Source organism: Elephas maximus, chromosome 3 (assembly GCF_024166365.1).
Source record: "Elephas maximus indicus isolate mEleMax1 chromosome 3, mEleMax1 primary haplotype, whole genome shotgun sequence".
Lineage (NCBI taxonomy): Eukaryota > Metazoa > Chordata > Mammalia > Proboscidea > Elephantidae > Elephas > Elephas maximus.
This window is the reverse complement of record NC_064821.1, coordinates 58428265-58449841: the sequence shown is the minus strand read 5'-3', so window position 1 is coordinate 58449841 and position 21577 is coordinate 58428265. Positions and strand designations below refer to the sequence as shown.

Below are 21577 nucleotides of genomic sequence, written 5' to 3'. Positions count from 1 at the left end.
GAGACCTAGCACCCTGCTTCCTAGCTGTGTGACCTTCAGGGCTTTGAACTGGTTTGCCCCAGATATACTGAATCAGAATCTACAGTTTAACAAGATCTCCAGGTGATTCTTATGTACAATAAATTCTGAGAACCACTGCTCTACTATTGGTTCTCAGAATTGATCCCTAACCAGCATTAGCATCACCTGGGGATTTCTTAGAAATGCAAATTCTCAGCAGGGTTTGAACCAGAACGAACCTATTCAAGCCCTGATAACCTTAGACAAGTTACTTCACCTCTCTGAACCTCAACTTCCTATCTGCAAAAAAAAAAAAAAAAAACCCAAAAAACCCAAACCTGCTGCCATGGGTCAATTCTGACTCATAGCGACCCTGTAGGACACGGTAGAACTGCCCCACAGGGTTTTCAAGGAGCACCTGATGGATTCGAACTGCCAACCTTTTGGTTAGCAGTCAAATTCTTAACCACTACGCCGCCAGGGTTTCCAAGATAGGTTTGGGTTAGTAATTCATAGTCGGGCTTAAAGAGGGTGATACATGTGTACAAGGCATTGAGCCCAGTGTGGGGGCCCAGTCTCTCTGTGCTTGCTGATAAATGATTGCTACTTCTGCTGTTACTGTGTCTGGAAATCCAAAGTCATGGGCTCATGTTTGTGGGTTGACTTTGGGCAAATAGCTTTCCTCCTCTGGGCCTCATCTTTCCCATCTGTACAATGGGTGTGCTGACTTCTGCCCCACCTTTCTCTTGAAAAGGTTGATCAACGGAAGGATGAGGGGGCACTGTACCTCATCCCCAAGAGACTAGGTAACTGGGAAATGGGTATGTGTGTCAGTGAGATGACCCTGGGTGCCAGCTACCTGCATCTGAGGGGGAAAGCATGTCACTCATCACCCCTCACGGCCCCCTTCTCTGCTGCTCCTCTATTGCTGCGAGACACAGTGGTAAGGCTGCCCCAGAAGCCAGGCTGCAGCCAGCACCACATTCAGCTGCCCCTGTGCACCCCCTGTGCTCAGTGCCTTTGGAGTTGAGTCCCCTTCCTCCAGCAGAGTAGCTTGGCCAGGAGAGATGACTCGGCTCAGGACCTGTGCTCCGGGCCTGTGCCTCCCTGGAGGGAAGCCCCAGATGCCCCATGTTGCTTGGTGGGGTGAGGCGGCCTACGTATTTCTCCCCACTTGGGATTCCTGTCCCCTACATTGGGCCTGCCCTTCTCAGTGAGATGCCTGGGGCTGAGTCCTTCCCCTTGACATGTGGGGTGACCTGGGGCAAATTACTTGTACACTCTGGGCCTTGGTTACTGTATCTGTACAATGAGGGGGTCCAGTGGGATGGTCCGGCCTGGGTCTCTCCCTGCCTCTCCTTAGCTTCTTCCATACCTCCCATACCCTTCATCCCTGGCATCAGCCCCAGCCCCAGCCTCACTGCCCTCTCGGCTCTGGATCCTGGAGCCCAAGTCCCCAGCAGCTAGTCGTTGGGGGCTGGTGAGAGACCAGAGCGAACCAGGCAGAGGGAGGGCATGTGTGTCCTCTGGGAGCCCTGGCTGGGCTGCCTCGTGTGGGAGAGAGAAGGAATTTTCCTCTGTGTGTGCACACAGTATCCGTTTTCTCTTGTTTCCAAAAGCCGGGTGACGTAACCAACTCTTCATCCATTCCTCCCCTCTGGCCTATTTTTAGCTGGCCCTGACAATATCCTAAAAGACTTCCAGACCTCCTCGCTCTAAGGTCTGTCGGGAGGGTGGCAGCGGGTGAGGAAAACAGAAGCTCGTCTGTCTGCCCTAGGATGGAGAGAGGGAGAGAACCTGTCCTTAGCTTCCTCCGGGAGGGGCCCTGTGTGAGCAGAGTCATGTTAAAGCTCTGGGCTTTGATGGCTCCTGGGTCTGCGGAGCCCAGGGAGGTGGCTAAGAGCACTCAACCTGGAGTCTCACTGCCTGGATTCGAGTCCCTGCTCCACCCTTCCTCATCCTAACCTTGATATGTGACCTTGTGCCTTGCTTTCTTCATCTGTAACATGGGGATAAGATAGTATCTACGCTTTAGGGTTGCTACAAGGATTGAGTTACTTCACGAACGACAGTAAACACACAAAGAAAAAAAACCAGTTCCTTTCGAGTCGACTTTGACTCGTGGTGACCCCGTATGTGTCAGAGTAGAACCGTACTCTATGGAGTTTTCATGGCTGTGACCTTTTGGAAGTAGATTACCAGGCCTTTCCTCTGAGGTGCCTCTGAGTGAATTCAAGCCACCAACCTTTGGTTTAGCAACTGAGTTCTTAACCGTTTGTGCCTCCCAGGGATGCCTGTGTACTACAATATCTGGTACAAAGTAAATGCTCAAAGGAGGTGAGCTTGTACGGTGACGGTTATCGTAGATATTATCATTCAATCCCAAGGAACTGCTTCCACCCCTAATTGAGGCTGAGATACACTGTGACCCCGGTTGTGCCTTCTCCTCTCCATCCTTTCCTTTAACCAATGTGTGCATAAATGAGGTAATACATATAAACCCCTTGAAACAGTGCCTGGCACATTTGTTACTTTGTTGTTAGTTGTTTTCCTAGTTGGCTGTGACTCATGGGGACCCTATGTACAACAGAATCACTTTCCTGTCTGATGCCATCCTCATGATTGCCACATGCATGAGTTTATTGTTGTCTTCCACCCTAGGGGGCTCATCTGCCAGCGCTAAATTGGACATCTGTTATGATCCTTAGGGTTTTCATTGGCCTAATTTTTGGAAGTAGATTGTCAGGCCTTTCTTCCTTGTCTCTCTTAGTCTGGAAGCTTTGCTGAAACCTGTCCAACACGAGTGACTCTGCTGGTATTTGAAATACCGATAACATAGCTTCCAGCATCACAGCAACACACAAGCCGCCACAGTATGACAGACTGACAGATGGGTGATGGGCCTGGCACATAGTATGCACTAAATAAGTGAGAGCCCCATGTATTGTTTTTTTGTTTTAATGTAATAAAACAGACCTGAGTTTGAATCCCAGCCCCACCACTGACTAGCTATGTTATCTTTGTGAAAGACATTTCACCTCTCTGAAACTCAGTCTCTTCATCTGTAAAATGGGACAGTAATACCTAGGTAGGAGATTTCTGTGTTGGTTAGGATAGGCTGTAGTCTAATAGATCTAATATTGCAATGCTTAGTACAGTAGTTTATTTCTTGTTGGTGCAAAGAAGAACCCATGTGTGGGGCTGTCTACAACCTGGCTCCTGAGGGCCAGATTTGCTACTGCGTTGTATAGCATAGCAGGGGCAGCAACCTTTGCACAGTACTTTACAGTTTGTATGAAGAAAGGTAGTGGTGATTCCTCCTGCCTTTGTCTCCCCACAGTGTGATGCACACACCTGAGACATGGAACTTGTTGCCGCTACCTCCTGTTGTGTTTATGTGCCACCTGGCTACCCTCCCACCTGCCCCAACCCCCTAGAATTGGAGCTCTGCAGCAGGCAGGGATGAATTCACCATGTGTCTTCCTTGCTCAGCCCGGGACAGGCCCAGGGTGGGTGCTGGCTCTGTGTCTGCTGGCCAGACTGCAGTAGGGAGGTAACTGTCTGACTGCCTGTCCTTCTTGGCTCTTGCAGATGGGAGGAGGAGCTCGCCAAGCGCATGAATCTGCAGACCATGGTGGACACGCTCCAGGAGGTAAGAGCCTTCAGAGGTCCTAACCAGAAGAAACACGAGAGAGACCCCTGTGGTCAAGGGGCACAGACTTCATGGGGCAAAGCCAGGAGTCGATTCCTAGCCCATTGTCTACCTCTACACTACCTCCTGGTACCTCAGCCTCTCCCCTATGGAGCCAAGAGGCTGTTTCCTCTCCCCCTACTTTGGAGTTGGGAGTGGACAGCACAATGTTGCAGAAAAGCTCATATATGGGAGTTGGGACACCTAAGTCCAAGTCCCAGGGCTGCCCCCAGCTTGCTGGATGACTTGAACCTGAATACCTGGGAGAGCGGGTGGGCATGTCAACAGGTGGGCACCCGGCCAGAGCAGACTCTCCACAGCAGGCATTGAGGACCCTCTTCTTGCTGCTCTAGCCTGGCAGGTCTGCATCTGGGCTCTGCTGCTTACCCACCTGTGGTGTGCCCTGAGCAGCTCGCTTCACCTTGTCAGCCTCTGTTTCCTCTCAAATGGGAATAAGAGTGGCGATTCCATGAGAAGGCATGAAAAGATCTTGTCAAACACTTTTTAAAAAATTATCTTTTGATATTTTAAGCATTAATCTTCTTAAAAAATTCAAGATAGATTCAAGTAATATAGAGGAGTAGGAGGAAAAGAGCAAATGTTTTCCTGAATAATAAAAATACCTCTAAAAAAACGCTCGTGGTCGAATATTTGGAAAACACAGAAAAACACAGGGAAGAAAATAAAAATGACCTCTAGTGCCACCCTTCCACAGTTGATGAATTGGTATGTAAGCCTCCAGCCTTTTCTCCACGAACACACACCCACCCTAGATGCATGTGTTAGGTGAAAACACATGACGTTGCCGTTTTCTGAGATCACAAGTGGTCAAATGCAGGCAGTTTCACATCAGCCAGCTTAAAATTTTAACATACTGGCGTCAGTTGTTTCGTGAACCTACTCTTTTCCTCTTAGTATCTGCCATGGATTTTTCCATGCAATAAATAGTCCTTTGAAAAGTGTTTTTGGCTGAGTGGTGCCCCGTAGTCAGCAGAGTCCAGTGGGAAGCCAGGCTGGGAGGAGGCCTGGGCACCCTGTTCCCAGGCATGTAGGTGCCCAGCTTGGTTGGACATCAGGCGTCTAGGGCTTGGACCCAGGTGTCCAGCCCCCCCTGCCTTCAGGGTGCCCGACCTCCCTAAGGCCTCCCATCTCCATCCCTGCAGGCGGCACAAGAGGCCGAGGCCATCCAGGAGGAGATGAACGAGAAGATCGAGCGGCTCAAAGCTGAGCTGGTGGTGTTTAAGGGGCTCATGAGTGACGTAAGTGCCACCGACTGCCACCCCAGGCGTCATGAACCCTCCACCCCCATCATGCAAAATGCTTCGTTCACTCTGAGGCGGCCGGAGCTCGGCTTCTAGTTAGAATCCTGGCTGTTGCATTTGACCGTGAGGATGACGGATGCATCGGAGACCAGGCGCCCTCCTCTCGCCCCCTCCCCCGCCCCCACTTCCGCTTCCCCTCGGTCTGAGTAGAGATGCATTAATCTGCCGCTTAACCCATCCCACCCTCCCCAGGGCTCCTCTGACGGTCTGTGTGTGTTTCGGTCGGACTCCTTCCCAGCTTGCCACTGTTGAGGGCAGGTGGTGATTACAGCCTGCTTGTCTGGGCATAAGAGGGGGACTGGCAGGCTGGGGCCCACTGTAGGGGTGAGGGAGACCCCAGGTCCAGCCTCTGCAGCCTAAGAGGCTCTAGGCCCAGCAGCCTCCCGCAGTTTTGCTTTGGTGCATCAAGAGGGGACAGCGTGTGTCCTTTTGACACTCCAGGGCCCCTCTGAGTAACGATAGTGGTGGTGGGGGTGGGGAGGCTGCCAGCAGTGAAGACCTCCTTCCTGCCGGGGACCTGGGTTTCCTGCTGCCTTCACTCAGTGGGCAGGCAGAAAGGAGAAAGAGCTGGGGTGACTCAGCCTGGCTTGGTTCCTGGTGCTGAGGCACCACAGGGCTGGGTGTGATTAGAAGGAACCTCCCCAGGTGGAGGCCACCTGGCTTCCCCTCAGTTGGATGGAGGGGAACCCTCCCATCCTAGCGACCCCCTGCCTTCTGCTGTGGGTGGAATCCAGGAGAGAGAGCTGCCTCGGCAGGGGCCCCTGTGTGGAGACAGGTTGGGAAAAGAGGGCAGCCTTTCAACAGTGTGAGTTGTCTTTCTTTTTTCTTTGCTTTAACATCCTGACTCTCTGCAGAGAGGATGCCTTCCAGCCCTAGGGAGACCAGCAAACACTGGGCGCCAACGCCCTTAACCCCCAAGGCCTCTCCCCACCCCGCCCCAGCCTGAGCAGCGTTGACCCAGCCCTTCACTTCAGGAAAAGCTCAGGGTCCCTTGGACTCTGCGGGCTGCCCACCCCTTCATCCTTGCTCCACTCCCTGCTCACATAACCCCCTGCTGTCCTCCCTGCAGCCCATGACAGACCTGGACACAAAGATCCAAGAAAAGGCCATGAAGGTGGACATGGACATCTGCCGCCGAATCGATATCACAGCCAAGCTGTGCGATGTCGCACAGCAGCGGAACTCGGAAGACGTGTCCAAGATCTTCCAGGTGAATAGGGCCACCCTGCTCACCATTGCCCACCTGCCCGCCACTCCCCCTCCCAGAGCAGCCCTGGCCTCCACTCCTGCCTGGCCAGCCCTTTATTCCCCGACGCCCCGCTCACTTCCCTTCCCCAGGAGGTAGCATTTATCCCCCTTTGGCCTCCCCTGGAGAACATAAAACCAGGGAACGTAGAACCCCCAGAGAGCGTAGACCCTGTGACTCCGTGATCTAGTCTGACTGCTTCATCCTGTGGCCATGGAGACTGAGGCCCAGAGGGGTTGACGTGACGTGTATACTCCAGGAGAGAAGTGGCAGAGCCGAGACTAGAACTCAGGTCTCATGACCCTCCAATTCATTCCACTGCCCCACACTATGCCTCTGCTCTGCCTCAGGCCCCTTCCTCTGTGTGCTAGAACTGGGCGTCATCCCCCTAGGTGGGGAGCCCTAGCCAAAGTGTGGGGACAACTGGGTGAGCTGGCCTGAGCCCTGCCAGGTGACCTCAGAATTCCGAAGAGGAGCTGTTCACGTTGAACTATTTTTGTTCCCACTAAGAATCTCTCCATTCTCCCCAACCTAATGTGAAAGTATGTGTGCTCCTGAGAGAAGGTCTGTCCTCCCAGTACAGCTGACCAAAGAGCACATGTTATTTTCGGAAGGCTGCTTCTTGTGTTTTGGGTTGTGGTCTGGCTTTTGCTTGAGCTCAGGGCCATACAGTCTGTGGTTGCTTTAAGTGTGTGACCTTGGACATAGCTGGGCAAGATGTGGGCTTTTCCGCGGCCCTTTCTCCTCTCTGTGCCTTCTCGCTATGCCCCCGCTGGGAAGCAGGAGACCAATTCAGCAGTGTCGTTTGCGTGTATCTTGTCTGCTTGGAGCGGAAGCTTGGTGTTCCTCGGGCTGCTGCCCATTGCCTTTGCATGTGAGCAAGAGGTCTCTGGGAAGCATAAAGCGGTCTTGGCCTCTGTGAGGGATTCACCGTCTCTCCGGCTGGCTCTGAGACATCCCAGGTGGCTCTGCAGCCTGGTCTGGCCTGTTCTTCTCCCCAGATTGTGGGGCTGTTTCTCTGATGAGCCCAGCCAGCAGGCCTCCTAGGGCAGGGGAAGGGTCCAGGCCGTCCATGTCCTCCATCCTGCATGCCCCCCCACCTCACGCTTCCCGCTAACACCGCCTGCTTCGTAGCGGACCTGTGCATCTTTCCTGCCAGTGGTTGGCCCAGCCGCGCTCCATCTGCGTGTGGGATGCCGGCTCCCTCCTCAGTGGCCCGCCCCCACCTCCATCCCAGCAGAGCCTCCCAGTTACCTTGATCTCTTCCTTTCCGGTTCAGGTGGTCCCCAAAAAGAAAGAGCGGAAGGTGGCTTCAGATGATGACATCTCCGAGCAGGACGGAGAGGTGAACCGGTTCTCAGACGATGAAGTCGGCTCCATGAACATCACAGATGAGATGAAGCGCATGTTCAATCAGCTGTGAGTGCTCCCACCCAGCACTGTGGGGCTCCTTGCCAATCCCCCCAATCTCGATCGCTAAGGCAGGGGCAGCAACTGGTGGGCTGGGCTGCTAGGAGGCCACGGGTGTGTTTGTTTCGTCAGCACGGTGCTTTCAAAGAACTGGGGTTCATTTTCAACATTTAGAATTTGGAGAATTTCACATTCGCAGTCTCTCTTGAAAAGTTGAGTCCATTGGGCCCCACAGCGTGGTGGCCAGGAGCTGGTTATTGGCAGCTGCCTCCAGGCACAGCAGGTGCTTTTCAGATTTCCATAGCTCTTCATGTTACCTGTCTCCCTCTCTCTTTCCTTTCCCTTGGAGCACTTCCTCCAGGGCAGTGGACAGACAGAATGGAGGTGGAAGGAGGGAGTTGCTTCAGCTGTTCTCTCCCATGAGAAGAAGGGGCTGGGCTGTCCCCTCCCTGGCCATGTTCAGAAGTTTCTGTGTCTGGTGACTTCATGAATCCAGAAAGGGTCAAGTTATTCAGAGTTGCTACAAGACTCATTGTGACTCCGTGTGTGTCAGAGTAGAACTGTGCTCCATAGGGTTTTCAGTGGCTGATTTTTTGGAAGTAGGTCGCCAGGCCTTTATTCTGAGGCGCCTCTAGGTGGACTGAAACCTCCAACCTTTCGGTTAGCAGCCGAGTGCATTAACTATTTGTACCACCCAGGGGCAAAGGTCATCTGTGAACTATTTTTCGAGCCTTAGACCCCTCCCTCTAGTTTCCTTGGGGCGGGATGGTTGAGCTGATCCACACCCTGGATGCCACCACACCAGCCAAGGAAGGGGCCCCGCCTTTCACTGAGCAGCCTTCGTAGGCATGGTGCTTCCCAGCGTGAGTTCATTGACTCCAGATCACCAACCTAGGAGGTAGGGGTTATCCCCCCCACCCCACTTTGTAGATGCAAGAACTGAGCCTCCAAATGGGGAAGCAACTTGACCAAGACCACTCAGCTAATATGCAGCAAAACTAAGATTCTGCCCCAGGCCTATCTGCCCGGCTCTCTCACTTCATAGTGCTGCCCGGGCTGAGTCTGGGCTGGGTATGGTTGGGGTTGTGTGCATTTCTTCCCACTCCAAGTTCAGTGATATCATGTTAGCTGCTTAAAATTGGCCATGGTGGGAAATAACAAATGCTACAGATCAGGGTCTCCCCTGTCCCCCACCCCAGGAGCTGGTTTACCAGAACATCACTGGGTATGGATATACCTGGGGCAGGGATGGCAGTGTGGCCTTGGCTTATTCAGTGCCATGCTCTGAATCCTGACCCATCTTTAACTATAATTCATATTCTGCCCTAAAATGAGGAGGCAGAGAGAAGAGGTGCAGCTGCTGGCATTGGGTGACTTGCCTAAAGGCCATGAGTCAAAGGAGAGGGCTGGGACTGGTCTGTGGGGTCCCCCTTTCCCCCAGGCCCACCAGACTGCTCTCGCCTGCTCTGTCTCTGAGTCCCTCACAGTCAGGTACCTGAATCTGGAGAACTCAGCTTTTCCCCAGGCCTCCATTCTTCCTACCCCTCATTCCTGCATTAGGGGCTAAGCGAGCTTTCTGGCCTGGGTCCCTTCCCTGCAGTCCTGGTTTCCAACAGCATAGGTTTGCACCCTTGGCTCTGATGAGCCCTGACAACACCTCCTAGAACCCTTCAGAGGGGCCCACTCCTGTCAGCAGGTACCCTGACATCGTATTCATTTAAATGCCAGGCAGGCGCCTCTACTGCAAAGCTTTAGCATTATAGAGTCCAAAGATCTCTTGGTTCAACTCCTTCCTTGTACTAAGGCTCAGAAAGGGGTGATGATGTGCCCAAGGGTGCACAGGCCTTTGTGACAGAGGTATGCCCCCGACTCTTGGTCCACTGCTCTATCCTCTACAGCAGTGTCTTCATGCTTGGAAGAGATGTCCCTCTTCTGCCTCCTCTGCACACCGTTCCTGCCCTGGTCCCTTTGCCAGCTGAGCCCAGCTGACTCTTTGGGACACCAGCAGGTGTGGGCCGGAGTAGGAACCTGGGCGCCATGAGAGTTCCTTTGCCTGAGACTTCCTTGTACTCACCAACCCCTTGAAACAGAACTGAGATGGGGAGCTGTAGTTAGGTGGTTGGCTATTTGAAGGTGATGTAGAGACCCCCAGACTCTTGATTCATCTTTCAGTATCGCCCTAAAATCTCATATTCTCATTTTTTGCTAATGATCAAAGAGGGGCTTTTGAAAAGGACCATTGGTTGGGTCTAGATTTTCCCTAGGCATCCCTGAGCCTAAGATAGGCTTGTGTGACCCCAGGGACCCGAAGCTGGGTTAGTTTGGTGCAATGAATGGGCTTCTCTGAAGAAATCCTTGCCCTGCATTTTTATAAAGTCACCAGAGAATCCCTAAGCAAAGAGCACATCCCAAGAGAGCCGAGTGCAGAGAGCTCCGGGGTGCACCTTCACTGGCAGATTCGCCTGGGAGTAGGGAAGGGTGTTCAGCCCACAGTCTAGCTAAGAGCACATGCTGCAAAAACAGGTGCCTGTGTGTTGACTGGTCTGAAATGAGTCAATATCCAATTAGATTTATCTGGTTGTAAAGTTGCCTAAGTTTAAAAAAAAAAAATTCACCCGTCAGACACACACCCCCCTTGCCGCAGTGTCAGCCCAGGCCCTGCTGGCCCCACCCTGGGCGGGGCCCTGGCCTCTCCCCCAACATCTTCACTTGCTATAGGCTGAGACCCAGAGAGACTGCCCCTGGCCAGTTCTCAGAAGCTTTTTGAATAATGCACCCATGTTAGAACTGTGTTTCGTTTTGATCAAAGTTGGTTACTTGGGATTCAGATCAAGGAGAAGAGGAGGAATTTGCTACTTTCTCTGCCCCTGGCCAGCTAGCACTTCCCCTCCACCCTGCCCTACAGTCTTAGCAAGGGAGGAGGCCCTCTTCCAGCCCCTCCTCTTGTCCATCTTCCTGTCCTTTCCCTCAGCTGTGGTTTCCGTCAGACCCCAGACGCTGGAAAGGAAGTGAAGTCAGGAGTCGAGTATGTGATGCGGTGATGATTGGACCCCAGGGACTCAGGCTCTGGCTAGCAGTGGCCAGCAGCGCCTCTCCTCGCCCGGCAGCCCCGGGCTCTGGTTCCTGGACTCACAGAGCCACCTACAGGCTCAAGCAGGAACTACTTTTTTGCAGGGAACCAGAGTGGCCTGACCCTAGGGAACGCTCTAGGCAGCTTCTTACCAGAAGTTTTTCTTGGGCTCTGCCCATTGGCTCCCAGTCTGATTCTTTGTCTGACTGTTGGGAGTAATGCCCTGGAGGATCCAGGAAGGAGTTGAGGGAGGCAACAGGGAGAGCTCTGGGATGGGAATCTGGAGACTCAGGATCCATGCCCTCCCCTGGCACTGACTTATTGGGTCAAGTGATTTAACCCTCCCATCTGTGTAGGACCAAGTGATCCTTAAGGTCCCTTCCAGTGGGGGTAACCAGTGTGTCTTGAGAAACCCTTCAGTTCCAAGCAAACCTGTGTGGTTGGTCATCCTGCTTCTAGTTCTAATGAATAGTTGTCACTGTGTGCTGTCAAGTTGATTCATAGCGACCCTATATGACAGAGTAGAACTCATAGTAACCCTATATGAGAAAGTAGAACTGCCCCATAAGATTTCCCCGGCTGTAACCTTTATAGGTGAGAGTTCGGTGGTTCAAACCCACCAGTGACTCCATGGAAGAAAAGACCTGGTAATCTGCTCCCTAAAAGATCATATAGCTTCGGAAACCCCTATGGGGCAGTTTTACTGCATCATAGAGGGTCACTATGAGTTGGAATCAACTTGACCGCACACAGCAACAATAACAACAGCCTTTACAGGAGCAGATCACCAGGTCTTTTCTCCACTGGTGGGTTCGAACCGTTGACCTTTCTTTCAGTTAGCAGCTGAGTGCTTAACCATTGTACCACCTGGGCTCCTAATGAAAAAGGAGGCCCTGAAGTCATGCAGGCTTTGAATTCAAATCCAGTGCCCGGCATGTATTGGTCAAGAAGGTCACCTAACCCTTTGAGCCTCAGTTTCCTTATCTGTAAAATGGGAATAATAATTATGTTTACCTCATAAGATTGTTGTGAGGATGAAACTAATTGCATTTTAATATAAGCTTAGTAGTCCAGTGCCCCCCACATAGTGGATGCTTGTTGATGTTATGATGAGAGATAAAAAGCCGCAGGAAACAGACCTGGTTTGGGGCCCCAGCTTCTGCTACTTGCTAGCTGTGTGACTTAAGACATGTGAGTTATTCTGAAGCGCAATTTCCTTGTCCATAGAACAGCAACTTTTCCAAGTTGCCAAGAAGATTATGTAAATCATTTTGGTCAAGGAGGGTCTCAGGAAATAGCTGTGAAATGAATGAAAAAAAAAAAATAACAGGATGAGACTTGGGGAAAATATTTTCAGTCTCCACTAATTAAAATCTGGCATTTTTAAAATGTACATTTTAAATATACAAATAATACATAAATATATTCTGCGTTTTAAAAGTTAAACTCTGTGGATAAGGCGAATGTTCCTTTGGCCACCACCCTGTCTTTTTTTTTAGTAGGGTCTCTATGAGTCAGAATTGACTCTATGGCAATGGTTTTAGTTTTTTTTTTAATTATGCTTTAGGTGTACGTTTATAGCCCAAGTTAATTTCTCATGCAAAAATGTATACACACATTGTTATGTGACCCTAGTTGCACTCTCCACAATGTGACAGCACATGCCCCTGTCCACCCCAGTTTCCCGTATCCATTCAACCAGCTCCTATTCTTTTCTGTCCTCACATCCCACCTCCCACCAGGAGCCACCCATTTAGTCTTGTTTATCCACTTGAACTAAGAAGCACACTCCTCACGAGCATCATTTTTTGTTTTATAGTCCAGTCTAATCTTTGTGTGAAGAGTTGGCTTTGGGAATGGTCTTAGTTCTGGGTTAACAGAGAGCCTTGGAGCCATGTCTTCTGGGGTTCCTGTAGTCTCAGTCGGACCATTAAGTCTGGGCTTTTTACAAGAATTTGAGTTCTGCACCCCACTTTTCTCCCGCTCCATCAGGGACTCTCTGTTGTGTTCTCTGTCAGGGCAGTCATTTGTGGTAGCTGGGCACCATCTAGTTCTTCTGGTCTCAGGCTAATGGAGTCTCTGGTATTAATATTAGCCTTTTTGTCTCTTGGCCTAATATTTTCCTTGTGTCTTCGGTGTATTTCATTCTCCTTTGCTCCAGTACCCCATCTTTTTTTGCATTTGCCTCTTCCGCCACCCCACATATGGGTCCCTGGGAGCCTGGGCATCTGTTCAGTCATGTCCTCCATGTCACTCCCATAGGCGGGAGACCTTTGATTTTGACGACGACTGTGACAGCCTGACATGGGAAGAGAATGAAGACACACTGCTGCTCTGGGAGGATTTCACCAACTGCAATCCCACCATTGACCTGCAGAGGGAGGTAAGCCCAAGGCCTGGCTTCCCAGAGGCTGAGGTGGGGCCTGGAGGGCCCATCCTCCTGGGGGCTCTCACCTAGGATCTCCTTCCAATTATCCCTCAGCCCTGTTCTTTCTCGGTGGCCCCCAACACCCATCTAAATCATCCCCTTTGTTCTGTTTCCCCAGCAGGAGGAACACTTGGGCAACTTGATCCACGAGACAGAATCCTTCTTCAAGACGAGAGACAAGGAGTACCAGGAAACGATAGGCCAGATTGAGGTGAGGGCTCAGTCTGCAGAGCCCATGAGGGAGGTTCGACTGAAAGCCACATGATTGAGACCCCTGGTGATTAAGTGCCTACGTGGGCAGGGGCAATAGGGTGGGGAAAGCACAGGATTGGGATCAGGAGGCTTACTGTTTCCCTGCCTGGCTCTAGGCAATTCACACCATTCTTAGGGCCTCAGTTTCCTAATCTGTAAAATGGGGGTTGGCAATCCCTGCCTGCCCCAGAGAGGTTTTTTTTTTTTTTTAATTCGTTTGAGATGGTAGTAATTGATACCAAGTGATGCTAGGCATTGAGGAAACCCTTTACAAGTACATCCTCCCTAGTTACCTTACCACCACCCCATGTGTAGGTGATGTGCCACCCATTTTACAGAGGAGGAGATGAGGCTAAAAGAGACCAAATGACTTACCCAAGGCCTCACCACTGGGAAGCAGAATTCAAGCCCAATTCTCTCTGGCCCCAGAGCCTGTGCACTTGACTATTTGTAAAGATTAAAGCCTAGGAAACCCTAATAGCAACGAGAATCATTGCATTGTCATACTGAAGAAAGAGGAGAAGGGTGAGAAACATGAAAGAGACTTAAGGACTTTTACAATCCAGTCCATATAAAAGAGTGCAGAAATGCTGAGGCTGGGGGAATTATCAGAGCTGGGTGGGGCTTTCAAGGAAGGTGTCCCTGGGGTTGCTAACCAACCATTCCCTTTGACCAGAAGCAGTTCCAGAGGATATGGGCGAGTATGCAGAGAACAGAGTGATGGGTCCAGAGGCCCAGGGAGGTTGAAGCCCTTGAGGCTGGGTCCCAAGGGCACAGCAGTGGTGGCATTGATGGTGCTACCACTGAGGAAGTGAGAAGGGAAGATGCTGAGGGTTCTGACATGCCCTCACCCTTATCCCATGTGGCTTCCCCTCAGCTGGAGCTGGCCACAGCCAAGAGTGACATGAACCGACACTTGCACGAGTACATGGAGATGTGTAGCATGAAGCGGGGCCTGGATGTGCAGATGGAGACCTGTCGCCGGCTCATCAAAGGCTCTGCAGAGAGGTACTAGCCCTGCCTGTCCCAGGGACTCAGCAATTGGGTGTTTGAGGGAAATTGGTGGGGCTGCAACTTACAGCCTGGTCCATTTCACCTATCCAGCCCATTCTCCATCTATCCATCCATCCATCCATCCATCCATCCATCCATCCATCCATCCATCCATCCATCCATCCATCCATCCATCCATCCATCCATCCATCCATCCATCCATCCATCCATCCATCCATCCATCCATCCATCCATCCATCCACCCACCCATCCACCCATCCACCCACCCACCCACCCACCCACCCACCCACCCACCCACCCACCCACCCACCCACCCACCCACCCACCCACCCACCCACCCACCCACCCACCCATCCATCCAATGAATATTAGAGTACCTAGTATGTGCTAGATGTCTTTCATATCTAATCTCATGTAGCTACCACAACAAACCCACCCTGCTCCCCCCATAGATTCAGCAATACTTGTTGAAGGCCTATTATGTGCAAGACCATGGGAATAGAGTGCTGAACAAAACAGTCACAGCCCCTGCCCTCATGGCACTTACACGCCGTTTTCTGCTGACTTGGGGAGTGGAGGAAGTGGGCAGGGCACTGTAGGAACCAATTTCCCTTTCTTTCCCATCTTCCAACCCAGAGCTGGCTGGGTCTGTCCTCTAGAGACTGGGAAGTACAAAGCACCTTTTGTTTTCTGGGAGACACAAAAACAAAGACAGAGCCCCTGCCTTCAAGAACATGCAGCCTTACTGGGGAGACAGTCTCATAATAAAATGAGAGAATGCATGTAAAATGCTTGGCACAAAGCACAAGGTAGATGTTAACTGTAGTTGTTTTTCTTACCGTAACTATATTACTGTGTTTGTGGTTCAAGGCTGTGGTTCAGACTATGAAAGAGGGAGAGACAGCTCCATGGGAAGCAGCGCGTGCAAGGCCCTCACTTAACACATCATACCTTTAACTCATTTAATGTCCCAGAACCCACTGTATTATCTCTATTATTCAGATCGAGGAGCTGACACTTAGGCAGGTTAAGTAAATTGTCCAAGGACCCTCAGCTCATCAGCCACAGAGCCAAAATTCAAGCCTGCCTGTATGGCCTCCCTTTGAATTGAAGTTAATTGGGGTTTACTGAGCACCTAGTGTATACCCAGGAGTCCTGGTGGCACAACAGCTAAGCACTCAGCTGCTAATAAAAAGGTCAACAGTTCAAAGCGGCCAGTGGCAGTGTGGGAGAAAAGACCTGGCAATCTGCTCCTGTAAAGATTACAGACTAGGAAACCCTATGAGGCAGCTCTACTCTGTCCTGTAGGGTTGCTATGAGTCAGAATTGATTCCATGGCACACAGCAACAACAGTATGTACCCAGACCTGTGTTAGGTGATGGGAGGGTAAGAACCACGTTTAATCCATGGTCCCTGCCCCCAGGGAGCTTTTAGTCTAGAGAAGTCAAAGCACTCAGACCAATTCAAGGCTGGTGAAGGGGCCCCAAGAGGTCTTCAGAGCCATGTTCAACACAAAAACGTAGAAAATTCTGAGCAAAGCAGAGATCGGGCAGGGTCTCAGAGTAGGGTCTCCCTCTGAGGTGAGATGTTACGGGAGTGGCCACTCAGCCTTCCTGGCTCCTTGAATCCTTCAGAAATCCCCAGCCTGCTCTCTGAGTATCCCCATTCTCTTTGCCTTCCAGAAATTCCCCATCCCCCAGCTCCATGGCCAGCAGCGACTCAGGAAGTACAGACGAGATCCAGGATGAGTTTGAGCGGGAGGCGGATGTGGAGCCCATGGTCAGCTGATGACTGAGGCCCTAAGTGCCTGGTGGTGTTGGAGATGGGGCCCTTCCCCCTGCCCCCATGGGGCCACGAAGGCTCCACACAGACTTCCTACGTCCTCCCTTCTCTGGAGGCCCCGAGGGACTGCTGCTTCCTTCCTTCCTTCCTTCCTTCCACACTCCCCACCACCAACCAGTGCCCCTTCTCCATCCTTCCACCCAAGGAATGGTGCTGTCAATTTCTATTGTTCTCCACATCACAAATGCAGACTTCTGTCCGGATGATGCAGTGTTAACTGTGCCTTTTCCCTTAAGCTGAGCCACTTTGAGCTCCAAAGAATTATTCCTAGCAGGTGTTTTTATACAAAACTCTAAGGTGAGGGCAGGGCCCCTGGGCATGATATAATGTGGTTTTCTACCCTCCCACCTGCTCATCTGATTGGCCATGAGCTCTGCCCTCCCTTCTTCTACCTGCCAGCACTGACTGAATTGGGGCTTGGGGTAGTCAGTCTCCCCCAGGAAGGAGCTGTTTGTCTCTGCAACCTTTCCAGGTCTGGGTGGGGGCCTCCCAAATGTTTCTCACTCACCGAAAGAGAGAAAGATGGAAGAAGGGAGCAAAAACACATTTTTATTTTCTTTTTGGATCGAGTGGCAAAGTGAAGGGATGAGGCACTGTGCGGGGAGGTGGAGCCTCACTGTGTTTAAACTACTATGCAAAAAAAAACAAAACAAACAAAAAAAGCAGCTTGCCTTATTTCATTGTGGAAGGTGGGCCCTTTCCTGGACCCATGGTTTCCCCCTGGAGCTGGGAGGGAGGCAGAAGCGAGGGCCACCTCTCTTCCAGCCTCTGAGGGTGAGCACTGTCTTGGGAGGGGAGGTTGGTCCAGGTTGGTAGCTAGGCCTGGGCTCCTGAAAGATCCTCAGCCCACCTGACTGCTTGCTTGCTTTGGGACCTCACTGGTTTGGGAGGATCTTTTATTGCCCTGGTGACTTGATGCTCTTTCCCCCTTCTCCAGCCAGCTCCAAGGTATTATAGGCCTGTGGTTTCTCTGTGACAAAGTCTGAAGGGGGCCAGGCCTGGTATCCTCCCCCTTTCACAGTGGAGCTCTGGTTAGTATTGCCCTGCTGCCATCTTGGTTCTCCACTGTCCCCAAGTTGCCTGCTGTTTGGCCACTGGCAGGAAAGAGGCATTGGAAAGGGGAAGGGAGGGAGGCAGTGAGGGCTGCTGCCAGATTGGAGGTGGCAGGATTAGAAGCCTGAGTGAGGACCATCCTCTGTCCCACTCATGAACATACATAAGCCTCTTTCTATAATTCACTGACTAACCACTCGGGGAGTTCATCGGAGCCAATAGCTCCCCAAGACTTGAGTGGCCCGTAGTTGCAGGGCACTGTATTGAGACCACCGCCAGATCTTAGCTTGGAGCTGGCCTAGCAGCCTTTTTTTTTTTTTTTTTTCTGTTTGTACCCACTACAGTGGTGTGGGAGCCCTGGTGGCAGAGTGGTTAATTGATATGGCTGCTAACCAAAAGGCTGGCAGTTCAGATCCACCAGCAGCTCCTTGGAAACCCTATCGGGCAGTTCTACTCCATCCTATAGGGTCTCTCTGAATCAGTTTGGTGTCTTTTTTTGACAGTGGTGTGATGGCCGATTTTTGCTTTCGTTGGCCCAGGAGTGCCCCCTGGAGGTCAAAAGAGTAAAATGTGCCCAAAGACCAGAACTTCATACCCGCTTCCTGTGTCTGGAGGCAGAGGAGGGAGCTCTGGCTTTGGGTGGGATTGTGGCCCCTGTATTTCCTCCCCAGGGCACCAGCAACCTTAAAGGGCCTCCTCTCTCCTCCGTTTCCCCTCTCTGTTTTGCAGTCTTTACCATTGTACATAATATTCATATTATATATACGTATATGTATATGGAAAGAGAGCGTGAGAGTGTATTAGTGACTATGTGTAATTTATCAGACCTTGGTGGCCTTTATCATGAGTTTTTTCCTTTCTTTTGTTTTTTTGTTGTTGTTGGGGGAATACCCTACTGGTTCCCTGTGGCAGCCTGGCCAAGAGGCTTCCTTTCCCAGCATCTCTTATTAGCCAAACAGTCCTTTGATAGGTACTTGGAGGGATGGTGGTTTTGAAGCAGAGACTGCCCTTCCTCTTCTCCTCACCGGCCCTCCTTCTAAAGGTTACAGGGTTCAAACATACCTTATTATTATTATTGTTGTTATTGTTATTTTTATTTTAACCGAAGGTTATCAGAGCCAGTTGGGCTTGGACCTCAGCTGCTGAAAAGATTTTCCGTTTCCCCGAGGACAGGACACTGGCCAAACCTCGGTGGGTCTCCTTTGTCCAGGGCTGAGAGGGGTGTTGAATGGCATGGTTTGGGGGTTAGGTAAGCAGCATGGAAGCCAGCCCTGGGTTGTTCCTCAAGGTGTTGGGAGGGTGACAGACATATCTTTAGAGTTAAGGCAGTAAAGTAATAGTGTAAGTATTTGAGGGTAATGAAGGTTACGGTGGTGACTGGTGTCTGGTGTATTGTTTTTGCTTTCCCCCTTATATACATAGGTCATTTGTCTTTGGAGATTAGGGTGCTGTGAATTTGTCTAGAGAGTATGGAGATGGCAGGAGCTGGAGAGAAATGGTGGTCAGAGAGCTCCTTTCTGCTGGTTTCCAATAGCTGCTCTCCACTTGGGGGCAGGTGAATGGGGGAAAGGACAGCAATGGTGTAGTCAACCTGCCTCCTGGGCTGGTTCCTGGGTCTTGGCCTGGCTGCCTCCCTCCCCACCAAGTTCTTTTTTGAGTTAGTTGCCAGTGGGCCCTGCTTATCCCCTCGCCATGAGCCCACAGCTTGCCAAGAAAGACCCCAATGCTCACTGGGGCAGCTCCAGGCCAGGTTGGCACAACCTGGTGTGTCCTTTGTAAAGCTGTATATACTTAATTTTGGTTTTCTATTTCTAAGCCCAGTGTCATATTGACATTGGTATTTTAGAATTGTTCTCAGATGGGCTCTCCTTTGCTGCCCTCTCTCACTCTCCTATTTTTGGGGGGGTTTATAAAAAGAGAGGATTGGGAAGGGGCAGGGAGAGTAGCTTCCTTTTGGCTCCCTGGTTGTGGAACACACACACACACAGACACACATATAAACACTCACATTCCCATGAGACTTGAAACAGGGGAAAAATATTATCAGCAAACAAAGACATTTTGTTTTCTTGTAGCAAACAGATCTTGAGGTCGCTGAAGAACCAGGCAGAAATTATGTACTCGTGTGTTCATCAGGGACTTAGCTCTGTGGATGTAGCTCAGATCTGTGGGAATCAAACCACTTGGCTTGGGATGGGGGTAGAGGGAGTAGGGTAGGGGTTAATGTAAGGTGTAACTTAAGCTAAATGTAATCTATTTATAAAGCAAGAGACTCTCATCTATTTTTATGAAGGGGAAGATTTTTTAATCTCGGGTAGGCAGTTGTGGTAGCCCAGCATTTTTCTGTGGACAAGATATGCATGTTGCTCCTGGATTGAATATAATCAGCACCCTTCAACCTGTCTTCCCAGCCTCACCGCCTAGCCATCCACAGTGATGAGCGACCTCTGTGGAGTGTAGGATCCATCTCACCCCATTTTCCTCTTCCCTGACCCTCCCACAGCTCCTTGGTCCTGGGAAGTCTTGGGGGGGGGTGCTTGTGGGGGTGGGTGGGCAGTGGGGAATTAGGAATTAAGGTGGGGAAGGCTGGGAGCAAGCTTTCTTTCAGAGGGTAGGCTCTGATTAATTACTCTAACTCTGGTTTGCCAAGATCTGTTTCCAAGCCAGTTGTGTTTGGAAGATGGTTGAGAATGTGGCAGTGGGGCTGTGGGTTCAGGTAGCACACAGCTTCCTCTGCGCCTGGGTCTTAGTGGGTTTCAGGTTGTCAGGGAGCTGGGGCAGGAGTGCAAATGCTGGGAGATGCTCAGAGCCCAGCCCTGGCTGTGCCTACTACAGGCCAGGAACTCAGCTGCAGTCCTGGGGTGTATTCCTCCAGGCTGAGGGATGAGGTGCTGGGAGTCTCTCTGGCCTAGGTCATCCACCTTGAGACACTGAGCACTAGTCCTAGAATGGAAAGTCTGGAGGCAGCTGAGTGGGCACAGGTAATAAGGCCACATTCTCTCTGGAAGGGAATTTTCCATGAGTGGAATACTCCAGGGTCAGAGTGGGCTGTGTGCTAGTATTGGACAAATCCCTCAAATCCCCCCTTTTCACTCCTCACAGAAATGAAGTAAAGGCACCCCCCCCCCCCCAAGACCCTTGTACGGACATTTGAGCATCTACCTGATTTTAAACCCCATCCAGGGAGACTTTATATCCCGTGATCCCATCCCACCCCACTGTTGCTGTTTGTCTGCCAGCTGGGTCTAGTGTCAAGGGGAAGGGGGAGGGTTTGTACTCACTGAAAGACTACTGATCCTACTGAACACCAACCTGTTTACTGTACTGTTGTAAATATCATGCCCTTTATATCCTGTATATTGGCTTCTTTTAAATAAAGAGAAATGTCTTAGAATTGATGGTGCTTTTTTTTTTAAATTGACGAACATTGTGGGATGGGAGGGGCAAGAGGACTGGGAGCCACATAAACACTGAAACAAACTGATTAGCCAATTAGTTATAAAAAGGAAATCTCACATCACCTGTTACACTTATAGCTCACAATGAATTCTTTGGAAGGAGACAGAGCAGGGATTATTATACACATTTTACAGAAGAGAGGGCCAGGTAGAGCACAGGCTGAAAGGTGGCATAGCCTGGTTTGGTACTGAGGTCCTGTTAGCCACCAAGTCCCGGCATCTTAAACCCCCACACAGCACCCAGGAGAGGCTCTGGGTTTTTCCTGTTAATGGCCAAATTCAGGACGACATTGCCCCATCCGAACTGGACCTACTTGACTAGGGTCTTCCAAGGACGAGGAGAAACAGCCACTGCCCATTCCAGTTTGTTTTTTGCCATCTCTAAGATATGCACTCATGTAGTTTCCCTTTCTTACTCGTCACTCTTTGAATGTTCCAGTTCCACAAAGTTTCCTAAATGATGTGATCTTCTGGAAGAAAAGGAGTGGCATGAGATGGTGGGCATTTTGAGGAGGGCCAACAAAAACGAGGGAAACCTTCAATGAGGTGGATTGACGCAATAGCCTCAACATGGACTCAGTCATACCAACGATCATTAAGATGGCCCAGGACCTGCAACAGTTTATCCTGTTATACAGAAGTTCTCCAGGAGTCACAGCCACTTCCGTGGCAGCTAACAATAATTATTAACCGTGTTTTATAGATGAGGAAACAGAGGCCTGGGGGGTTATGTCACTCGCCCAGTTACATGGTCATAGGGAAGAACCAGAATTAGCATCAGAACTCTGCC

The 21577-nt window shown here is 50.9% G+C and overlaps 1 protein-coding gene across 3 annotated transcripts in view; it reads left to right on the top strand.

Moving 5' to 3' along the window:
- Positions 1 to 19857, top strand: part of IFFO2 (intermediate filament family orphan 2) — a 53465-nt gene extending 33608 nt beyond the window's left edge. Inside the window, exons 2-9 of one of the 3 annotated variants that reach the window (XM_049878092.1) lie at positions 3592 to 3652; positions 4855 to 4950; positions 6083 to 6223; positions 7539 to 7678; positions 13002 to 13122; positions 13289 to 13378; positions 14297 to 14427; positions 16117 to 19857. In XM_049878092.1, coding sequence (XP_049734049.1) covers positions 3592 to 3652; positions 4855 to 4950; positions 6083 to 6223; positions 7539 to 7678; positions 13002 to 13122; positions 13289 to 13378; positions 14297 to 14427; positions 16117 to 16222 — 886 coding nt within the window. In that variant the 3' untranslated portion in view covers positions 16223 to 19857. Of the gene's footprint in view, positions 1 to 3591; positions 3653 to 4854; positions 4951 to 6082; positions 6224 to 7538; positions 7679 to 13001; positions 13123 to 13285; positions 13379 to 14296; positions 14428 to 16116 lie in introns of all 3 variants that reach the window. The other 2 variants (XM_049878091.1, XM_049878093.1) reach the window with 2 other exon arrangements.
- Positions 19858 to 21577: the final 1720 nt, after the last annotated feature.